Raw genomic sequence first — 17,866 nt, forward strand, 5'->3', positions numbered from 1 at the left:
GTGTTATGCTGCCCTCTGCTGGGACATAGGGAAAACATCAGATCTAGTTTAAACATCATGAATAAGTTCTCTATGGGAGGATGATTAACCCGACTTCCATTTCTTTCCATAAAACATATCATAAAATTCAATTCAAGTCAATATCGATTAGACAGACATTTTTTAGCACAGATACTAGCACACAACTGGTTACAAAAGGCTTTGACACAACTAATAAATTAAAGTACTCTAGTAAGTAGTAAGTAATTTTGTATTACCAGAGAATAAAGAATAATAAAACACAAAGCATATGGATAAACCCATATTGCACTTTTATTGACAACAATGTAGTACAGTAGGAGATCCTAGGTTGGCTCAGAGCTTGCAAGGATGATTCATGTAACAGCAAGTGCTTCCAATGGGGCTTCTCAAGTGTATTTGAATATTGTCATTGTTGGGCAATTGGGCAAAAACCTTGTATTTTCGTAGTTCACCTTTTTATATATAAATTAATGCCCTATTTTATACTTTGCGTATGTATATACTTTCCAATTAGTAGTATTAACAACAAGTGATAATAACTACATTGGATCTATTGGAATACAGGTTCTTTAGATATTGCTGAAAAGTAACCGTTTTGGACATACAAGGTTTCCACCCGAGCAACGATATGCTTAAACCAGTGCATAGTTTCTGGAGAAAAAAAAAATCATTAATGATATTTAAGATTGTGTCTGTGGTGAAAAGAAATTCTTACATTTGGGTATATTATTGAGAAAGAAGATGGATTATGAGTAAGATAAAATGATTCAGACCATTTATTTTATACCATTGAGGGGGTCCCCAGCTAAAGTAGTTAACATTTCCCTGTAACAGTCCTGACATTCATTGGTGTAAAGACACACCACACGCGCTTTGATTGTGAGTCTCTTGAAGGTTCTGTCCACAGAAGGCCTCAGTGATCCAGGATGCGCAGGTTACCTGAAACAATCTTGTTTTCCAGCAACGCTCCGGCGGGAATATCAATCCTATCACCGTGGTTGGCTATGATGATGACTGTTCCCTGATAATAAAAAGAAAATAGACAGACCAATGTAAATATTCAGCAGCAAATTCTAATGAACCTAGTCTGTTACATTTCACTTTGAAAATGAAATGTCAGAAAAATCAAAAGTTAATATCTAAATTTATATCGGGGTCATTGTTTGGGATAACCCATTAAGACCGGGAAAGCTTCCGAGTCATTTTAGATTTTTGTGTTGGCGACACAAAAATAGCAGATGTACAATCTCATTTCACTTTGTGCCATGCGGCGAGTTTGTACATCTGCTATTTATTGATCATTTTTGAAAAATCTTGTGCAAACTACTGATTTAGAAAGCATTTGTAGAATCGGCGTCCGGTCTAAATGGATAAAAGATGAAATGAGGTGTAAATTGAACTTTAAGCATTCGCTATGATTAATATTACTATACTGATAATGGTTTGATTGTTTGGGCCAGAAAGAGTACCTTTAAGGAGACATTCTTTCCAAATGTGACATCTCCAGATACAGTGAGGTGATCCAACTCCAACATGTCTGGTATGTTCTCAAATCTTGTCAGGAAGTCATGAACCTAAGGGGGAAAATCAAGAACGTTATATTATTAAAATCGTATGTGTTGCCAATTATTTAGCATTTTTACAATATTATGATGCAATATATGGACATATTTGACAACTTTACACTTAAAAAAAGGGTTAGGAATCTATAGGAATCTATAAGCTCACAACAAGTCGCATCACGACGCGTTGTGAACTGCTATTTCCACTATTTCTGAAAATGTTTGAAAATATATGAAAAATGTTTAACATGTAAATGATTGACGATTATGACAAAATCATTGCGATTATGTCAGATAATTGCGATTTGACCATTATTATGTAATAATTGCGACAGGCCCAGTGGCACCACTAATAAACCTGCAGAACGGCCTGGGCTCTCTCTACCTTGGTGAAGGAGCCCCCCAGTTTGACGTGAGGCGTGGTTTTGAACTCCCTCTTCTTGCTCATGGTGAGCGAGCCGGCGTCCAGGCTGTAGAGGTTGGACATGACCAGCAGCAGGTCAGACGAGGTTTTGACGGGCAGGAAGCGGCTACGCGGAACGTTGACTCCCAGGGCGTTCGAGAAGCTTTTGATGGCAGCGCCCACGGCAGTCTCCAGCTGGATGACGTTCAGCCCCCCGTCTAGATTCTGGAGGAGGGAGGGTTGGAGAATGGCTCTGTTATGTCACCTTCAGACCAAGTGTTTGCAAAGATATTTACGCACAATTTTGAGGAACCAAAACAATGAGCTTTGGGTCACTCACAATCCCAGTTTACTAGAAAATACATGTACATACAGGGGTTGACACTAAGGTCTCAGAGGCACTTGCCTGTCGGGCAAGTACAGGTCATGTTCTACCTACAAACTGTAGCTAGAATACCTGGTTTCACACTTAGTTATTTTATATTTTTAAGTGTAGCAACAGTAAAAACACACTCTTATTCACACAGCAATGAAGTGTCAATGCCTGACATATATGTACATATTTCATACATGGACTATTACTATAACGTAATGTAAAGTCCCTCTTCTCTAGCAATTTCATTGGTTGGTCGACCAAAGGGTCACAATGACATGCAAGCGCGGCTGAAGTTAAAATGAAAGTGCACGCAAAACGTGTCTTCTCCAAACAAGAATCACCTGCCACAAAGTGAAATAAAGGCTTGTTAAAATAAGCGACCTATATCATATATGATCATGGCGTTAGCGTTGGTCCCTGTGTCACCTTTGGGTTGACGATGATCTCAAGGTCCATAGCGTTCGCCTCTTGCAGTCTCTTAATGGCTGGTAGGGAGATCCACAAGTTGTTGGTGTTAAAGATCTTAAACTTGGTGACCGACTTAAACTCGTCCACGTGGGCCTTGGGCACCTGGGCAATCTCCAGCAGCCTCAGGTGGTCGTCGTAGTTGATGAGAGTACCACCCTGTGGAGGGAGGACACATGCACGTTAAAAGAAAAACTTGAAACATCTGCAAAGTAAAACGCCTCACAATCTATGATCAGCAATACAAGAATGAACACTGATACTGCTCATGTCGATTCATTTTAGTTAACGTTAGGCACTGTTTGTATGGTTATGTTTAGGCGTGGGTTTGGTGTGGTTAAGGTTATTATGATAAGGATCTGGGGAGGGCAATGCACTGATAGCAGTTTGTTTCTACTCATGCAAGTGTGCCCTTAGCACTTCAGATTCTGTTTAATGCTATTATTCAAAACTCTTTAGAAAGTATTTCGCGAGGGCAGTTCCAAAGTTGATCCAATACTTGTTGACTCATTTTGACACATTTCCTGAAAAGCTATGTGGCACCCGATACAATTATAATCAGTGGTGGTGGGACTTTACCACTGTGCAACCCGGATGCCCTGATGTGAAAAAAACAAACAACAACAATCTATAAATGTATTATTATTATTATAAAATAATCTAATTACAAATGATTGAAATTGCCCTTTAACAGCTGTACAATGACTCATATCACCCAGGCCAGGTCCTCATGTCAAGTCCAACACTACAGAGTTGTCCATCTTGTTCTTCCATCTCAGACTCCTATCATCCAGACTGCGACCCCTTACTGGCCTTTGCTAACCTGATTCACTGTTCTGTCTCAGACTGATACGCTGTTACAGCACGGGGTCAGACACTAGAATCCATTTTGATCCATACTGTATTAGCAGTATTACATTAGTCAAATAATGTTTGTGTGTCCCCAACTCCAAACAATTAAAAATAAATGCAGAAAATATGAGATAAGACCATCCTTGGTTCCTGACTGTATAGTGGCCAGGACGATATGAAAATGTCATGTCATGATTATTGTGACCAAAGAAATTGTGATTTACGATATCATCGCGATAATCACAATATTCCCAACCTCCATTATCCTGGGGTGGAACATTTGCCAATAAATAGACGATCTACAAGCTTGCGACGCGTTGTAGAGTTTGTAGAGTAAAGACTGTAAGACTGTCCGTTTTACCAATTACAGAGGGTTTAAAAGTACCGGATATGCAGCTCGGCAAATAAAAGGTGAATCGATCCCAGTGCATGACGGAGGATAATTTCACGATAAATGTAAATCCCCACAATATGATTATTGTGATTTTCTTTTTAATCCAGATAAAACAATATTAATGATTATCGTCCCATCCCTAGTGCGAACACACCTTGACGTCAGCCCTGGTCTTGTCTGTGACCTCCATGATGAATTCACAGCGCCTGTCGGGCGGCTGGCTCATCAGGTGGTTGAGGATGAACAGGTCCACTGTGGCTCCCAGGTTGTCAATGTTGGACACAAAGATGTACTCCTTGCCCTCAGCGATCAGTTTGTCCAGCAGGCCAGAGTTAGAGAAGCTGGCATAGATGTCTCCGTGGCCCGGAGGGTACCAGGCCTCTGCGTTCTCCCCACTCGTCCCCAGGTCACTGGCTATGGGCAGCAAGGACTCCTTGTTGATCCTCGGGTACCTGGAGGGTGGGAGGAGGGGTAGGGATGAGGGGGGTCAAGATGGTGGAGGTTAATATTAATATCCTTTAGCTTTACTGTACCACGTGCTGTTTTCTGACTAATAAAGTATTCAATCAATGAAGAAACAGCTCATATACAAGACATTGCGTGTCAAGAGATTGCATGTGGGGGCGCCACGTGTGACAATCAGTTTTACTTGTGAACAAAGACAAAACAAAGAAATCCAATACTACTACTACTCTTAAAATTGCAGTACGTGGAGATAAGGTGTGGTTATTTGCTCTGTTGGTTACAAGTTTTAGTTAAAGGTACATATAGGATGGGTAACTTGGGATTACCTGCTCTGGTTAAAGGAACATTTGATGTTTTACATAATGTAAAAGTTTGTATGTTGTTTGTTGTATAACTGGACAGGGCTCCATCCAAAAATAGATCTTGTATCTCAGTGGGATTTTACCCGTATGAATAAAAGTGAAAAGAATACAAATTAAAAGATGGTTTTGGGTTACCTGCTCTGTTTAAAGGTATACTGTATATTAAAAAGTTGGACTTTGTTTATTGGTGTGTGCCAATAAAAAAGTGTAATTTTGTATGATTTAATGACACTTGATCGTACCCCAGCATCACAGAAAAGCATCACAATTAGCAGATCTACAAGCTCGAAACGCGCGGTTTGAGCTTGTAGATCTGCTACCTTTGCCATTTTTTTCTTTGAACTAGTAGAAATAACAGTTTTGCACATATGAGGTTTCCACCCGACAGAGACGATATGAAAGGGTTTGGGGTTGGGGTTACCTGCTTTGGTTAAAGGTGTGGATCTTGACGCGGTGGTGGGTGTATTTCTGTAGGATCTTCTTGGTGTCTTCGTCTGTGTTGAAGGAGTTCATCAAAACCAGAGGCACGTCCGTATTGAAAGTTTTGTTGAGGTGCTGAGAGTCGCAGAGAAAAAAGTGGATAATTCATTACAATTCACCTTTTATGCCTTTTAGGCTACGTTACAAAGGCTTCATGTCACCAACTTATTTTGAGAATGTATGATTTTAGTTCCTCGTCAAATAAGCTACCCAATGTACATAATACGGTATGCGCCATTGTGATACAATTAGCATCTCTAATCCACCGCCAGTAATTAGTACTTATAACTGTGATACACAATGTTTGTCTATAAGGGTCCATTTGGTAGCATGGAATGGATTTGGTAGTCTCCTACCTCGATCTGTTGGACGGTGAGGTCCAGGAAGGTGTTCTCGTTGCGTACACTGATGACACTCTTGGGCCCCTTGCAGCCCATGCTGGTTCCCAGGCCTCCGTTGAGTTTGACCACAACCAGTTTGTTGAGGCTTTCAGTGATGCTGTCTGGAAGACCTTTGGCTTTGATCTTCTCATAAGACTGGATCTATTGGGAACACAGGAGAGGGGGGGGACAGATAGTTGGTGCGTGGTCTTGTCCAGTTTAAGTTTTACTGTCAATGTTTTACTTATCACTGTTGTGCTTTGATATGTTGTGCTTTCACCGAGTAGCCACGTAAAATACCATTTATGGTTCCTGGGAGAATTTCTTATGAATTATGTTCTGTGAGATTTGAACAGTGGATTTAATTTGAAAAGGTGTCATGCTTATGACATTTAATTATAGATGTTGGCTGTCAGTAGAGTACTGATGCAGTTTTTGGAAGCTACTGTATATGGTGGACCTGGGGCTGGATGTGGGGCAGGATGTACTGGCAGTAGCATGAAGCCTAATTTACGTTCTGTAGTACGATATGTCACTTGCCAATAAAACGCTGATCTTGTCGGCAAGCGGTATAAATTCAGCTTTAGCATTTGCTCCAGACCCTGCTATTACACAACCAGGCTGTGAAACCACAGACATTTAGGCTAAAAAAGGTCTAAGCCCTGAGTGATTCATGACACGGACAGAGATGGAAGTCACTGTAGAGGAATGGGTATTGGGTAAAGACTCTTTTTGCCCATTTATCCAAATGTGTAAAATAGTGCATAGAGCAGGCAGTTTCAAGAGGCTTCCCAAATAAATTTCCCCACAAAATAAACAAAAGAAGATGACATTTTAAATAAGAGACATTTGATAAGAGAAACATTTTTGAAAACCTCAAAATTGATTAAAATAGTGTTACAAAATGAAATGGGGAAAAAACAAACATGAAATCATAGGAAATATGGTGTTCACTGATAGTGTGGTCGAGCTGGACAAAAAGTGTAGGTTAAACAAACACTGTTTCAGCAAATCAGGCAATAGGGAGAGACAAACCAGGTCAAAGACAGGCAGTCAGCTTCAAGTAAACACAAGTCAGTTTGTTTACAGAGGTGAAAGTAGTATTACATAAGCCCTGAGCCTATACTCCAACTCTGTTAAGGTGGTCCGACATTAAATCAGTTTCTAACAGCAAAGAACAAAAAGTGCTTCTCCTCTAGTGTCCTTCCAGGCGGGTTGCAAGGAGATGCTATTAAAAGCTCTATTGGAATCCAAAAAAAGAACAATTAACAATTAACAAAGAATATTATATTTAAATGATGTATAAAATATCGGGCACTCAGATAGCGCAGTGGTAAAATGCCCATCACCAGAGTAGTTGTTGGTTCGAATCCACTGTGGCGCATCCAGCTTTGTCGAGCGCCTATACAAACATAATTTTCCAGTCAGTATAGGGAGTGTTGGGCGGGAGGAGTAGGATGAAGCTCTACGTCCTCCCGATGGGGGCTCCTCACTGGCAGGTAAGTCAGTAGGATATAACAGCAATGGCAAGTTGGCAACACACATATGTGTGTGGGGAAGAATCAATTGGCATAACGACTAAATTGGGGTGAAAAGGGGGTAAAGAAATAATAATAAAATGGTTAACAATGAAAGAAAACAGGTCATCAGGTCTTTAAAAATAAAATTTCTTCATGGTTTGATCAGAAGAAAGAACTGTATGGGGCGGTTTGCAAGAACGAACCAAGGTTCCAAGAAAGTTGCCATCCCATAGGCGGGAGAAAGAACCTGAACCGGTTCTTTGCCAGTGGAAAAGGCTGGGGGCCTTTTCCACTGGCAAAGAACCGGTGTACCCGCAGTGTGGTACAGTGTGGTACCCGGTACGCTTTGATTGACCAAATATGGAGTCAAAGCATAAACCGCTGACATTGTGTTGATTGTGTAATGCCTGGGTATAAATGGGAGACAGACAGACAGACATTTTGTACATTGTCTACCCACAAAGCTGATGGATTGGTTTGGCCAATCAGGGAAGCCAATTCCCACTCCCGAACAGTGGCGGCCACTGGAGGGTCAAGGAAAATGTATTTCGAGGGTCACAGTTTCTTTTTTCAGAGCACTATAAAATCTTCTAGTGACCCCTCATCCTAAATATCGAGCGGTCCCTTAGAGACCGTCTTTGGAGTCATGGAGTGCAGAACCAGAACAGAACTGGCCCTTTGATCTTTGCTGCCTCCACATCAGCTGACTTTTATTTTGAAATTTAAGTAGAAGACAAGCCCCTAGTGTGATTAACAGCGTGACACAGGACAAAAAAAGACAGCAGCCATTTATGTTCTATACTGAACGTATGTACAGTATGAGTATGTATGTGTGTGTGTGTGTGTGTGTGTGTGTGTGTGTGTGTGTGTGTGTGTGTGTGTGTGTGTGTGTGTGTGTGTGTGTGTGTGTGTGTGTGTGTGTGTGTGTGTGTGTGTGTGTGTGTGTGTACAGGCGTGCGTGTTTGTGTGTAAAGACACTTCTGGATGACGCACTTGACACTTGTGCCACTGTCATCATGTGTGGATAATGGTTATTTTTAAATGCTTTATGTGTGGGAGGGATTACTGTAGTGTACTGTATATGAATATACACAGATTACTTTAACACATAGGCGACAACTGAGAAAGTTTTTTCATGCTCAGTGTAGGGACCTTTATCAGTGTTATATTTTCTTAGTCCCTGTCTAAGGAGTCTTCCTTTAAGGTTTATGTATGTCTTTTTTGGACAGTTTTCCTTTGTTTTTGAGACCACCGTCAACCATGAACAAAGGATAAAGAAGGGCGCAACTGTTTACCCTGTACTATACTGTAACACATTACATAATATATTATTACATTGTACTGTATTATTGGATTACTGGAGTTTGTACAGTATATGTGTTTATATTTTTATCTTGCTGTTCATCATCATCATTACAACAACCATACTATGTTCTGTAGTAGGCTACATGCTTAGAAGCTGAAACCTTGCCATGGAAAAGCTACTGGTTATAAGCAACGACAACGTCCATGTGGTTACATTTGTCCATTCGGTTTATGAACCCAGTGTTATCTTTGGAGTTACATAATATTACAAACAACCAAGAGGACAGTGATGCAAGCCACTGATAACCTCTCTGTAACCCAGACCTAACATTTTGATCTAAAAATAAATCCTCAACCATTTCTAAAGAGCTACATCTACTCATAAATCATAAACGTCATTAGTTATAATTGTGGACACATTCATAATTATATCATCATTGCCTTTTAAATCCAGTGTGATGATTTCGATTTGATAATTTTCCTATGAATGACCAAAAGAAAGTCAAAACATTTCTTGGGCAGCACCCTTTATCTTTTGTTTAGTCCCATTTACTGCATGTCTGTGTAACTAAACCCACAACAGTGGCTATGGGCCATGGAGACATTCTAGAGATAAGGTTTCAACATTCTCTGATCGGCCTTTAGCACTAAACGCACATCAGCGGCCTGTGCGGTGAAAGACAGCGGACAGTGGGTGATTCCTGGGAGAGGACGGAGCGGAAATAACTGGGTGTCTGTCCAAATGTGTCTTTTGGAGAGTGTGTGTGTGTGTGTGTGTGTGTGTGTGTGTGTGTGTGTGTGTGCGTGCGTGCGTGCGTGCGTGCGTGTGTGTCAAGCTGATGCTATTTAGTAGTTAATGTATCAGAGGAAGGCAATTATGTCTCTGTCGCCCCCCGCGATGTTGTGGCCCTCGGCTTGGCCCGCTGTTTGGGGAACAGCGATCTAGGGCAGACAAATGTCACCCTCGTCCAGCCTCGCCTCCATGGTCCACCAAGGCGGACCTTCGAATGCTGGAGAGGTCAGGCTATTCTTAGGTCTAACCTTCTGTCAGTCAGCCTGTGTATTTTGGGAGGTTTAGGGATGAGGGCAACGAGGAGTGGGGTCTGGGACATAGTAAAATGTCACCAGATCTGATTACCTAAGTTCATTTCTGATAGTACAACGATGCTCCTTTCCTTTCCGTAGTAATACAAACCAAACGAAGAGCTTGCCTACATTCAAGGCGATCAGAGAGAGGTGACATCGACACCACACAGAGGACCTCTGCGTAATGTACCATGAAAGGAATGTAGCAGTAGAGGAAAAAGTACTCACATGTTTTAAAATTAAAATTCCGGAATTCAAAATGTAGATCAGTAAAAGTACAAAAGAATTGGCATAAAAATGTACTTAAAATACCAAAAGTACTCATTATGCAGAATGTCCCATTTCAAGTTTTCAAATGTATAAAAATCTTTTGAAAATAGCAGATCGTAGATCGGCTACTTTCAAATGGACAAAATGGAAATACTCAAGTCAAGTGCAAATACCTCAAAATCTTACTTAAGTACAGTACTTAAGTAAATGTACTTAGTTACTATACACCTCTGGTAGCTATAGAGGTTTTACGAATTAAGAGATCTGTAGCCTCAATAAACCCAAATAACACGTCAGCAGTTTCGACACAAATTCAATGAAGTTGGCCTCTTATCAGTAATCCAGTAGAGAGCAGAGCGTCCGCTAGTAGAGCCATAACAGAGTCTGAGAGAAGCAGTCAGGGAGGCCACCATTGGGCGTAGAAACGCACTTAGGCAGGTTTTGTCCCCTTTGCACTGATCTCAGCCTTCCTTCTGACTCTGGGCATCATTCCTGCGTTCTTTGGCTTCATTAACTCTCACTAGCTGCTTTGAGTCAGCTGGGAGTGAATGTGTGCGTTGGCTGCTGGCCCATGAAGAAGAAATTCAACACTGGTCTTTCTGTCCAGCCCGGTCCCCAACATAACATTGCCCTAATCACACACAGATTGGCACGTGACTCACGTGCTCAAGGACAGACTAATCTAGCTGATACAGTAGGTCAAAGAGACCACCGTGTCATTTACGAGGGCCTGGATTTTTGATAAAGACTATGTTATTATAGTCACAATTCTTTAAACATAAGACCAAAAGCCACTCTGTTGGCTGCCCAGAAGGTTATATCAGCCCTCGGTTGCTGGACAAATGTGCATAAGCCTCCACTATTCCCCAGACCATGGCTGTACACTGTACAGTAGATAAGAATGCATTCAGGCATGTCCGTAAGGATAAAGGAGAGTTAAGAAATGTGATTTGATGTGGTAGATGAAGGTTTGGCTAAGTGTTTGGAAAGGTGTATTAACGACCTTCAACCTGGCATCTGTTTTGGGGCAACCATTCTCAAAATAAATCTCAGAAATTGTCAGAATAGCAGATCTAGAAGTTCGCAATGTGACGCATTGCGAGGTTGTAGATCAGCTGTTTTTGAAGCACGGCACAGCATACAACTAAGTATGAAATAGGGCTTATTAATAATAATTATCATTACTTATATTGCTCGTTTCTAAGCACTCAAAGGCACTTTACAGAAAACAAATCAAATAACTTTATTAAAGCACAGAATAGGGCCTAGAAATAACTAAAATAGATCAAATTAGCATAGAAATAGGGGAATAAGATTAGGTGGGGAAACAAGTCTGAAAACTGGGTTTTGAGGGCGGTTTTACAATAGGGGTGCAGGCAGCTTTGATGTGGGTTTTTGAGTCATCAGCGTAAGCAGCCTGTACTCACCGAGTCCTCTGGAGGTCTGTGGATCTTGGCCCAGTCTATCGCAGGTCCCTTGACTTGAAGGAATCTGTGGAAGAGTTTCTTGAAACCGTCAAAGTCCTTTCTGGAAATCTGCAACCAATCAAATGTCAACAGTCACGTTCTGCTTTGAGACGAACAAAACACTAAACCAAAATACAGATTTTTCTGACACCAGTATAAACAAATGTGTGTTTTATTTATTTATTTGACTTTTATAGTGGAATACTGTGATCAAGTTTCACAGCCTATTATAATTTCACCATTCACCATTATGAGACTGGTAGCTTTTAAACTAAGGTTGGGCAATTAACCAAAAATATATTGATATAGTTTGAAACCAATATTTAGAACCAATAACCAACTTAAAATCGAATAATTGAGAAGCATCTGAATAGATGAGAGTAAATTGATTATGATTAGTCTGATTAACCACAATGGTGTCACGCAAAAATAGTGAAAACTATATTTTTAATCATCGTTAAATTGTTAATAATTAATCATAATCTAGGCAAGGGTTTGAAATAATCATGATATTGATTTGAAGTCATATTGCCCGTAGTGTCCTATTATAAAATAGCAGTGTAATCAGTCAAAATATTGTCAACTAATGAGTGTGACTGGTTTGTTTTCAACCTGCCGGTTGCTACAATGCTTGGGTGTGGGCACAGAGACCATCATCCAGTCATGATGTCTCTTGTGAATATTAATTCTCTTGTGAAAATTCATTCACCAATATATTACTATACATTAAAATATACTAGACGTTGGCGCCCGCTTCTCCCATTTTATAGTAACATATTATGATGTCACGTGAAACAATAATGGAGACCTAGAGATCGCCTATTTATAGTCTGGTTGGCCGAAATGTCACGTGAAGCTCACCAATCCTCAAGCTATATCGGATATATGCCCGTTTATGCCCATCTGATTGGCTACGGGGATAGACGGACCCTCTCTGATTGGCTATGGGCCGTGCGTAAACACAGACAGACGGACGGACAAAGATTTGGCTAATTTATAGATAGAGCAAATGTGTCCTGATGAAGCCGGTCGATTTGACATATGGCCCATATAAACATAAAGGTTATCCGGAAAGATGGAAAGAAAGAAAGTCTGGTTGCCGTTAGGGCAACCACACAAATTAACACTTGAAGAGTCCCAAAACATAGCCGTTTCCATACACTCTAATTTGCTATCTACAGTATATAGACATATCCTTGAACAGCGCTAGGATTTGTACGTTCGGTCACCGTTTTGCCCAATCCAAATGTAATAGCACTGAAGCTAGGAATACAACAACGCTAATGGGATCATCATTAGTCCTGTGATTCAGTGGTTCTCAAACTTTTCAGGCGGTGACCCCCTCCCCCGTAGAAAATATAGGGACACCCCCCCCCCCCCCCCCCCTCCACACCCTGACAAGTATTTGGAATTGTAGGAGTTGAGGCGTTACATTTTGTTTTTTACTACAAGCTCTTCTATTTTCAAAATGTTTTCCTCTCTCTTACTTGACAATTTGGCCAATGTTTGACCCGTTTTATAGTAGAGTTTGTTGATTACTTTTGATGCAGTAATGGTCTTTTCTTTGTTTTCTTTTATTATGTCGCTTCACTGTCACGTGGGGACCTCCCAAAATCAGGTTGAGAACCACTGCTGCAGTTAAGTCTCACTGATTCACAGGACCAGTTGCAACAAGCATGTCCTGTAATACTTTAGCCTGGAATCAGACAAATCCACCGGTGCAAAAACAATCCACGCAGTGATATAGTCTGGCACTCTGGCTATGCAAGGCTAGTAATACAGTTGGAAGACACAGTTCCAATTCCCAGACCCAGGCAGCAGGACTTCCTACCTCCGCCTCTGCTCCCTTGGCCGTGGCCAGCAGCATCTCCAGCTCATTGTGCATGGAGGTCTCATGCTGCTGACGGAGCTTCTCCTTGAACTCTGTCATCCCTCCTTTTGTCAAGTCTGAGCAGTAGAGAGAGAGAAAGGGAGACGGAGACAGACAGACAGACAGACCACAGTATAGAAAGAGACAGAGAGAGAGCCAGAGGGAAAGTGAGACAGAGGCAAAGAGAGAGAATTATCAGGTTATTACAAATATGAAATACATTTAAAGTCGTCAAGTTGGGGCGCCCGCTGGCCTGGTGTTCAAGGCGCATACCACATACTAGGCTATGATGCCTGCTGGCGTCGCCGGTTCGATTCCTGATCCGGACGACCTTTGCCGCATGTCATTCCCCATCTCTCTCCTCATTTCCTGTCAGTCTACTGTCCTATCGAATAAAGGCATAAAAAGCCCCAAAACCGATCTTATAAAATAAAAAAGTTGTCAAGTTAAAACGTGAAAAAAAAGCAACAAATATTCCCAAGACTATAAGTGTACACCAACATGAGCTTATGTCTTCAGATGTTGTTTTAACAACTACATTAAAACTCCCGATATGTTCTCAGGCAGGGGGTTCTGAAGAATAATTCAGAATTCTATAGATTGTGACGGCAAAGGCCCAACGTGATCTGGTCCTTGGTCCAAAAATATGATTATCTACCATTATCATGCTACCTCTGCTTCTCAACATGCATAACATTTGCGTCCATTACAAAATGTTATCAATAAGTGTCCACTTACTTTTCAAGACAGCAATTCGTAGGACTACACAGATTTAAAACAAAACAAATGTGTTGTCCTAAAATAGACATAGAGTATACTTTCTTTGCAGGCTATTCTTAGTTCATTGTTATTACACTGGAGCTGTTAAAATAAAAAATATATTGGTTTTACAAAAGTAAAACCATTAAAAGTCGTCTGTGTGTACATCACAGCATATTTATTTCTGTGACAAAACAAACTACTATAAAAAATAAATGTCTTTTGACATGATGTACACACTAATTAAACCCCTGTCAATTTGTTCATTTGTAACTCTGAGAGATAGACTTACATTAACTATACAGACACAGTGGGACACTTACCAGCCACAGTTAATGACATTGTACGATGCTATGACAAAAAAATAATAGACTAATAATTAAGAAATCAAAACGTGTCCGTTTAAAAGGCGGGTTGAGTTGCCTGTCACTTGGCAGTAAACGGAGATCAGAGGCAGTCCTCTCCAAAACAATGTAGCGGGTTGTTCTTTCGTTGTTATAACAGCATCCTCTCCTCTGCTCTACAGGACGGAATGTAAAGGAAAGCACACAGCTCGATCTATGATGAGTGATGATGACAGATGGCTAAAAGGATCTGTCACTTTGTTATTAGTCCACGCATCGGATCTGTGATTTGGGGATCGGGTTGATCTTCTGAGCAGTAGGAGGAAAAGACTAAAAGAGGGGAAAATAAGGACTTTATTCGTGAGGCTGAACGGACAGCACGCCCCCATGGATGGAGGCGAACGTCACTAAACTCGTGGACACTCGTTACGTTTTTACCATTTCACCACAGTAGAGTAATGACAGCCAAAGTGACACACGTCCGGACGCGTGCGTGACCGCGCGCACGCACACACACGCACGCACGCACACACACACACACACACACACACACACACACACACACACACAAATGACACCAGCAGCTAGCCTCCTCGATCACTACTGCTTCTCTGTCAGACAAGACAAAGTGCAACTAGTGGCAACATGCCAGCCATGCTTATTTGCTTAATCACGCCTTTTTTATCTATTTTTTTGTAAATCCACACATTTCTTTGCAAACTTCACAACGGCCACGGAGTGACAGGACAGGACTGTTTAGTTAATAACATGTAGTAGCTATAATGCTACCCACCTTAGCCTCCCGGGGCGTGGGGACACAGTGCTTTGATTAAACAGGCCAATGTCGACAAATTAAACAGTTAAAGGTTGTGTCATCGTCCGTTGTTTAGACAGTCCTTGGAAGTTGGAACACAACAGTCCAACTGACTGTCTGTCCCCGTCTGTCCGCATGCAGCCTGAGCCTCCCAGTCCCCGAGGACATCGTAGGAGAGAGAGTGTTTTTTACTGGTGATTCAGTCAGAGTGTATGAAAGGGTGCGCTCGTTTTATTGTCCACGACATTGCAAGCGGCGCGAAGGCCAGCGGACCTTGGTCCTGCTCTTCGCCCCCGAGCGCCGCAGGCGCGAGTGGCCGCGAAGAGCGGGCCAGGGCCGCGCGGCCGGCGGAGCGCCGCGCGAGTTACGAAGCCGTGGTGAATGCAATCGTTATATTTATGCCCAGGCCGTAAGGCCTGGGCAAGCCCACGATAAACGCCCGCGCAGTCCGGTGCGCATTTCCGAACGCACCCTTTCCCCACACTCGGACTGAAACACCAGTAAAAAACACCATCCCATCGTAGGAGGACATGCGGAAGTGATCGACGAAACCTATTGGTCAATGGCATCAGCCAATCATCAGGTCACGAGAAAAGCTCTCCTGCCCTTTAGAGCAGTGTTTCTGTGTTTCTCAAACTTTCAAATTTCGACAGTGTACAAATTGTTACAGTTATGGGTCAATTTAGTTTAGAGCCCCCTAAAAGGAACCCACAGAGTTCCTGGAATCCACTTTGAGAACCACTGGTTTAGAGTGAACATTTTTAACTCAAATCTTTGCTTCAAGGGACTCTAGGGGTCCCTGGACCCTGGAACAAAATATATGGGGGTCCGCGCGTTCTTGACATGACAAAGTTTGAGAACGACTGATATAGCAACATGATTTTTTTCAGAAAACTGTTTATAGATTTTAGAAGACATTTTGTAGAATGTGGTTCTCAAACTTTGTGATGCCAAGGTCAAGGACCCTCAAAATGATATTTATTTTGCCACGGACCCCCATCTCAAAATGTTTTGTTCCAGGGACCCCCAGAAGCAAATATTTGAGTTAAAAATGTTCACTCTGAATTTGGGTCTTTCATGCCTTAAGCTAGATGCAGAATAGATACGAGCGTCCTGTCTGGTCCCAAACTGAGTTTATACAAAGTATCCTACAGAGCTGGTTGGTTCTCAGTGGTGAAAAAAGTACTCAAACCTTTTCTTTTCCAGACCTGCTATTTTCAAATGGCCGAAATATATATAGGGCTGAAGTATAGGCCTATATTTTGTCATAATAATCAAAATCTACAAAGTATCTAGTAACTAAAGTGTTCAAATAAATGTAATGGAGTAAAAGTACAATATTTGGATCCGAGATGTTGTGGAGTAGAAGTAAAAGTTTTGGAAATTGGAAATACTCAAGTAAAGTACATATACCTTAACATTTTACTCAAGTACGGTTCTCAACCTTTTGTAGTTTCAAGGACCTCCATAACTCTGAGTTACAAAAAGGTCCATTTGGAATCCCCTCAAGGTCAAGGTCAAGGAGCAGAGGGTCCCTGGGACCCCACTTTTGAGAACCTGGTCTAGAGCTAAGCCTGCATTCACTGTCTAGTGAATGTAATTATAAATACACTAATAAATGTCCTTAATGTAATTTTACCCCTAGCATTATACTACAGTGGTGTAGCCTATATCATTTGTTTTATACGTTTTTCTTATTCTCTTGAGGTTGCAAGTCTACATGCATGCAAAATGCTCTTGCAGTTTGTAAATCTATCTACATGCACACAAAATGTAGTTTAAATTGCTTTCAAATGTCCAGGCAGAGAGAGCTTACTTAATGGCAGATCCTCAGAGGCAGGGTAACAGCCACAATACTGCTTTTCCGTTTGTACCACGAGAGTTAGTGGGTAGTCAGTGGCACTTTGAAACTTGATAAGTGAAATAGGCCCTAAATCAGCCTTGCCTTGTTTATGTCAATACTACCCCCGTGTGGATATATTATTAACTGCAGGAACCGGTAAAACTAGTTACTACAGTGTAGTAGTAGCTAAACACACATTGAGATTTCCTGCAGTGCCAGGATGATTGGGTTTATATTGATAGTAGCCCTTCATTTGTTAATGTATTGTTTAAACAATGTTTAAGACAGTCAGCTGCCAACAACCAAGCAAATTGTTAATGATTTGCTAGATTTGATTACATTGCAGTTTAACGTTGCATTGGCAAGGTCTTTAACATAAAAAAATAATGGACTTGATTTCATTAAAGAATAACCTGACAGTAGTAGAAAGACAAACTGCATAAAGGCATCAGTCACAAGAATAGGACCTTGATATTAACTTTGATTTGCATTTGAAAAATACCCAATGCATAACATTAAGAAATCATGGACACATCAGAAACCTGCCTACCACGTTTTTCTTTTTTTTTTAAACAATATTTCACATTTTATTTTATTACTTATGAACAATGGCTTCTTCATCTTTCCAGCAATAGAAAGCCTGCAGTTTCGATTAGCTTGAATTTCCCATCAACGATGCCATTGGTAGGCGGGTTTCTGAACGGTCCACAGCCCCCTCTGACACACAGACCAAGTAGACAAAAATGGTACCATACTATCATGAGCATTAGTGAGGACCAATTATATGAAGATGCATTGAAAATGGGTTAAGTCATCCTTTAATGAGACC

At 41.2% G+C, this 17,866-nt stretch overlaps 1 protein-coding gene across 2 annotated transcripts; it reads right to left on the reverse strand.

Annotated features, from left to right (window-relative positions):
• Positions 1–292: 292 nt before the first annotated feature.
• On the reverse strand, positions 293–15,316 carry LOC308281296 (UTP--glucose-1-phosphate uridylyltransferase-like). 2 transcript variants are annotated; one of them, XM_080721441.1, is made up of 10 exons: positions 15,174–15,316; positions 13,239–13,354; positions 11,369–11,476; positions 5,737–5,922; positions 5,322–5,455; positions 4,228–4,525; positions 2,789–2,986; positions 1,969–2,211; positions 1,491–1,595; positions 293–1,042 (listed from the first exon to the last, which is right to left on the reverse strand). In XM_080721441.1, exons 2-10 carry the CDS (start codon positions 13,335–13,337, stop codon positions 935–937), a joined length of 1,479 nt encoding a protein of 492 aa, XP_080577567.1. In that variant the 5' UTR covers positions 13,338–13,354; positions 15,174–15,316; the 3' UTR covers positions 293–934. The 2 variants fall into 2 exon arrangements, with proteins under 2 accessions (XP_080577567.1, XP_080577566.1); XM_080721440.1 differs by lacking the exon at positions 15,174–15,316 and adding an exon at positions 14,360–14,738.
• Between the last annotated feature and the right edge of the window lie 2,550 nt (positions 15,317–17,866).

This window comes from Nannobrachium achirus (assembly GCF_963921795.1).
Source record: "Nannobrachium achirus genome assembly, chromosome: 3".
Taxonomy (NCBI): domain Eukaryota; kingdom Metazoa; phylum Chordata; class Actinopteri; order Myctophiformes; family Myctophidae; genus Nannobrachium; species Nannobrachium achirus.

Bases quoted from the DNA above. Each gene is read 5' to 3' on its own strand.
- LOC308281296 (XM_080721440.1), bottom strand. The intron at 11,477-13,238 runs GTAGGAAGTCCT...GATTGGTTGCAG, and splicing joins CCAAGGGAGCAGAGGCGGAG to ATTTCCAGAAAGGACTTTGA. The intron at 1,043-1,490 runs GTACTCTTTCTG...TTTTATTATCAG, and splicing joins GAAAGAATGTCTCCTTAAAG to GGAACAGTCATCATCATAGC.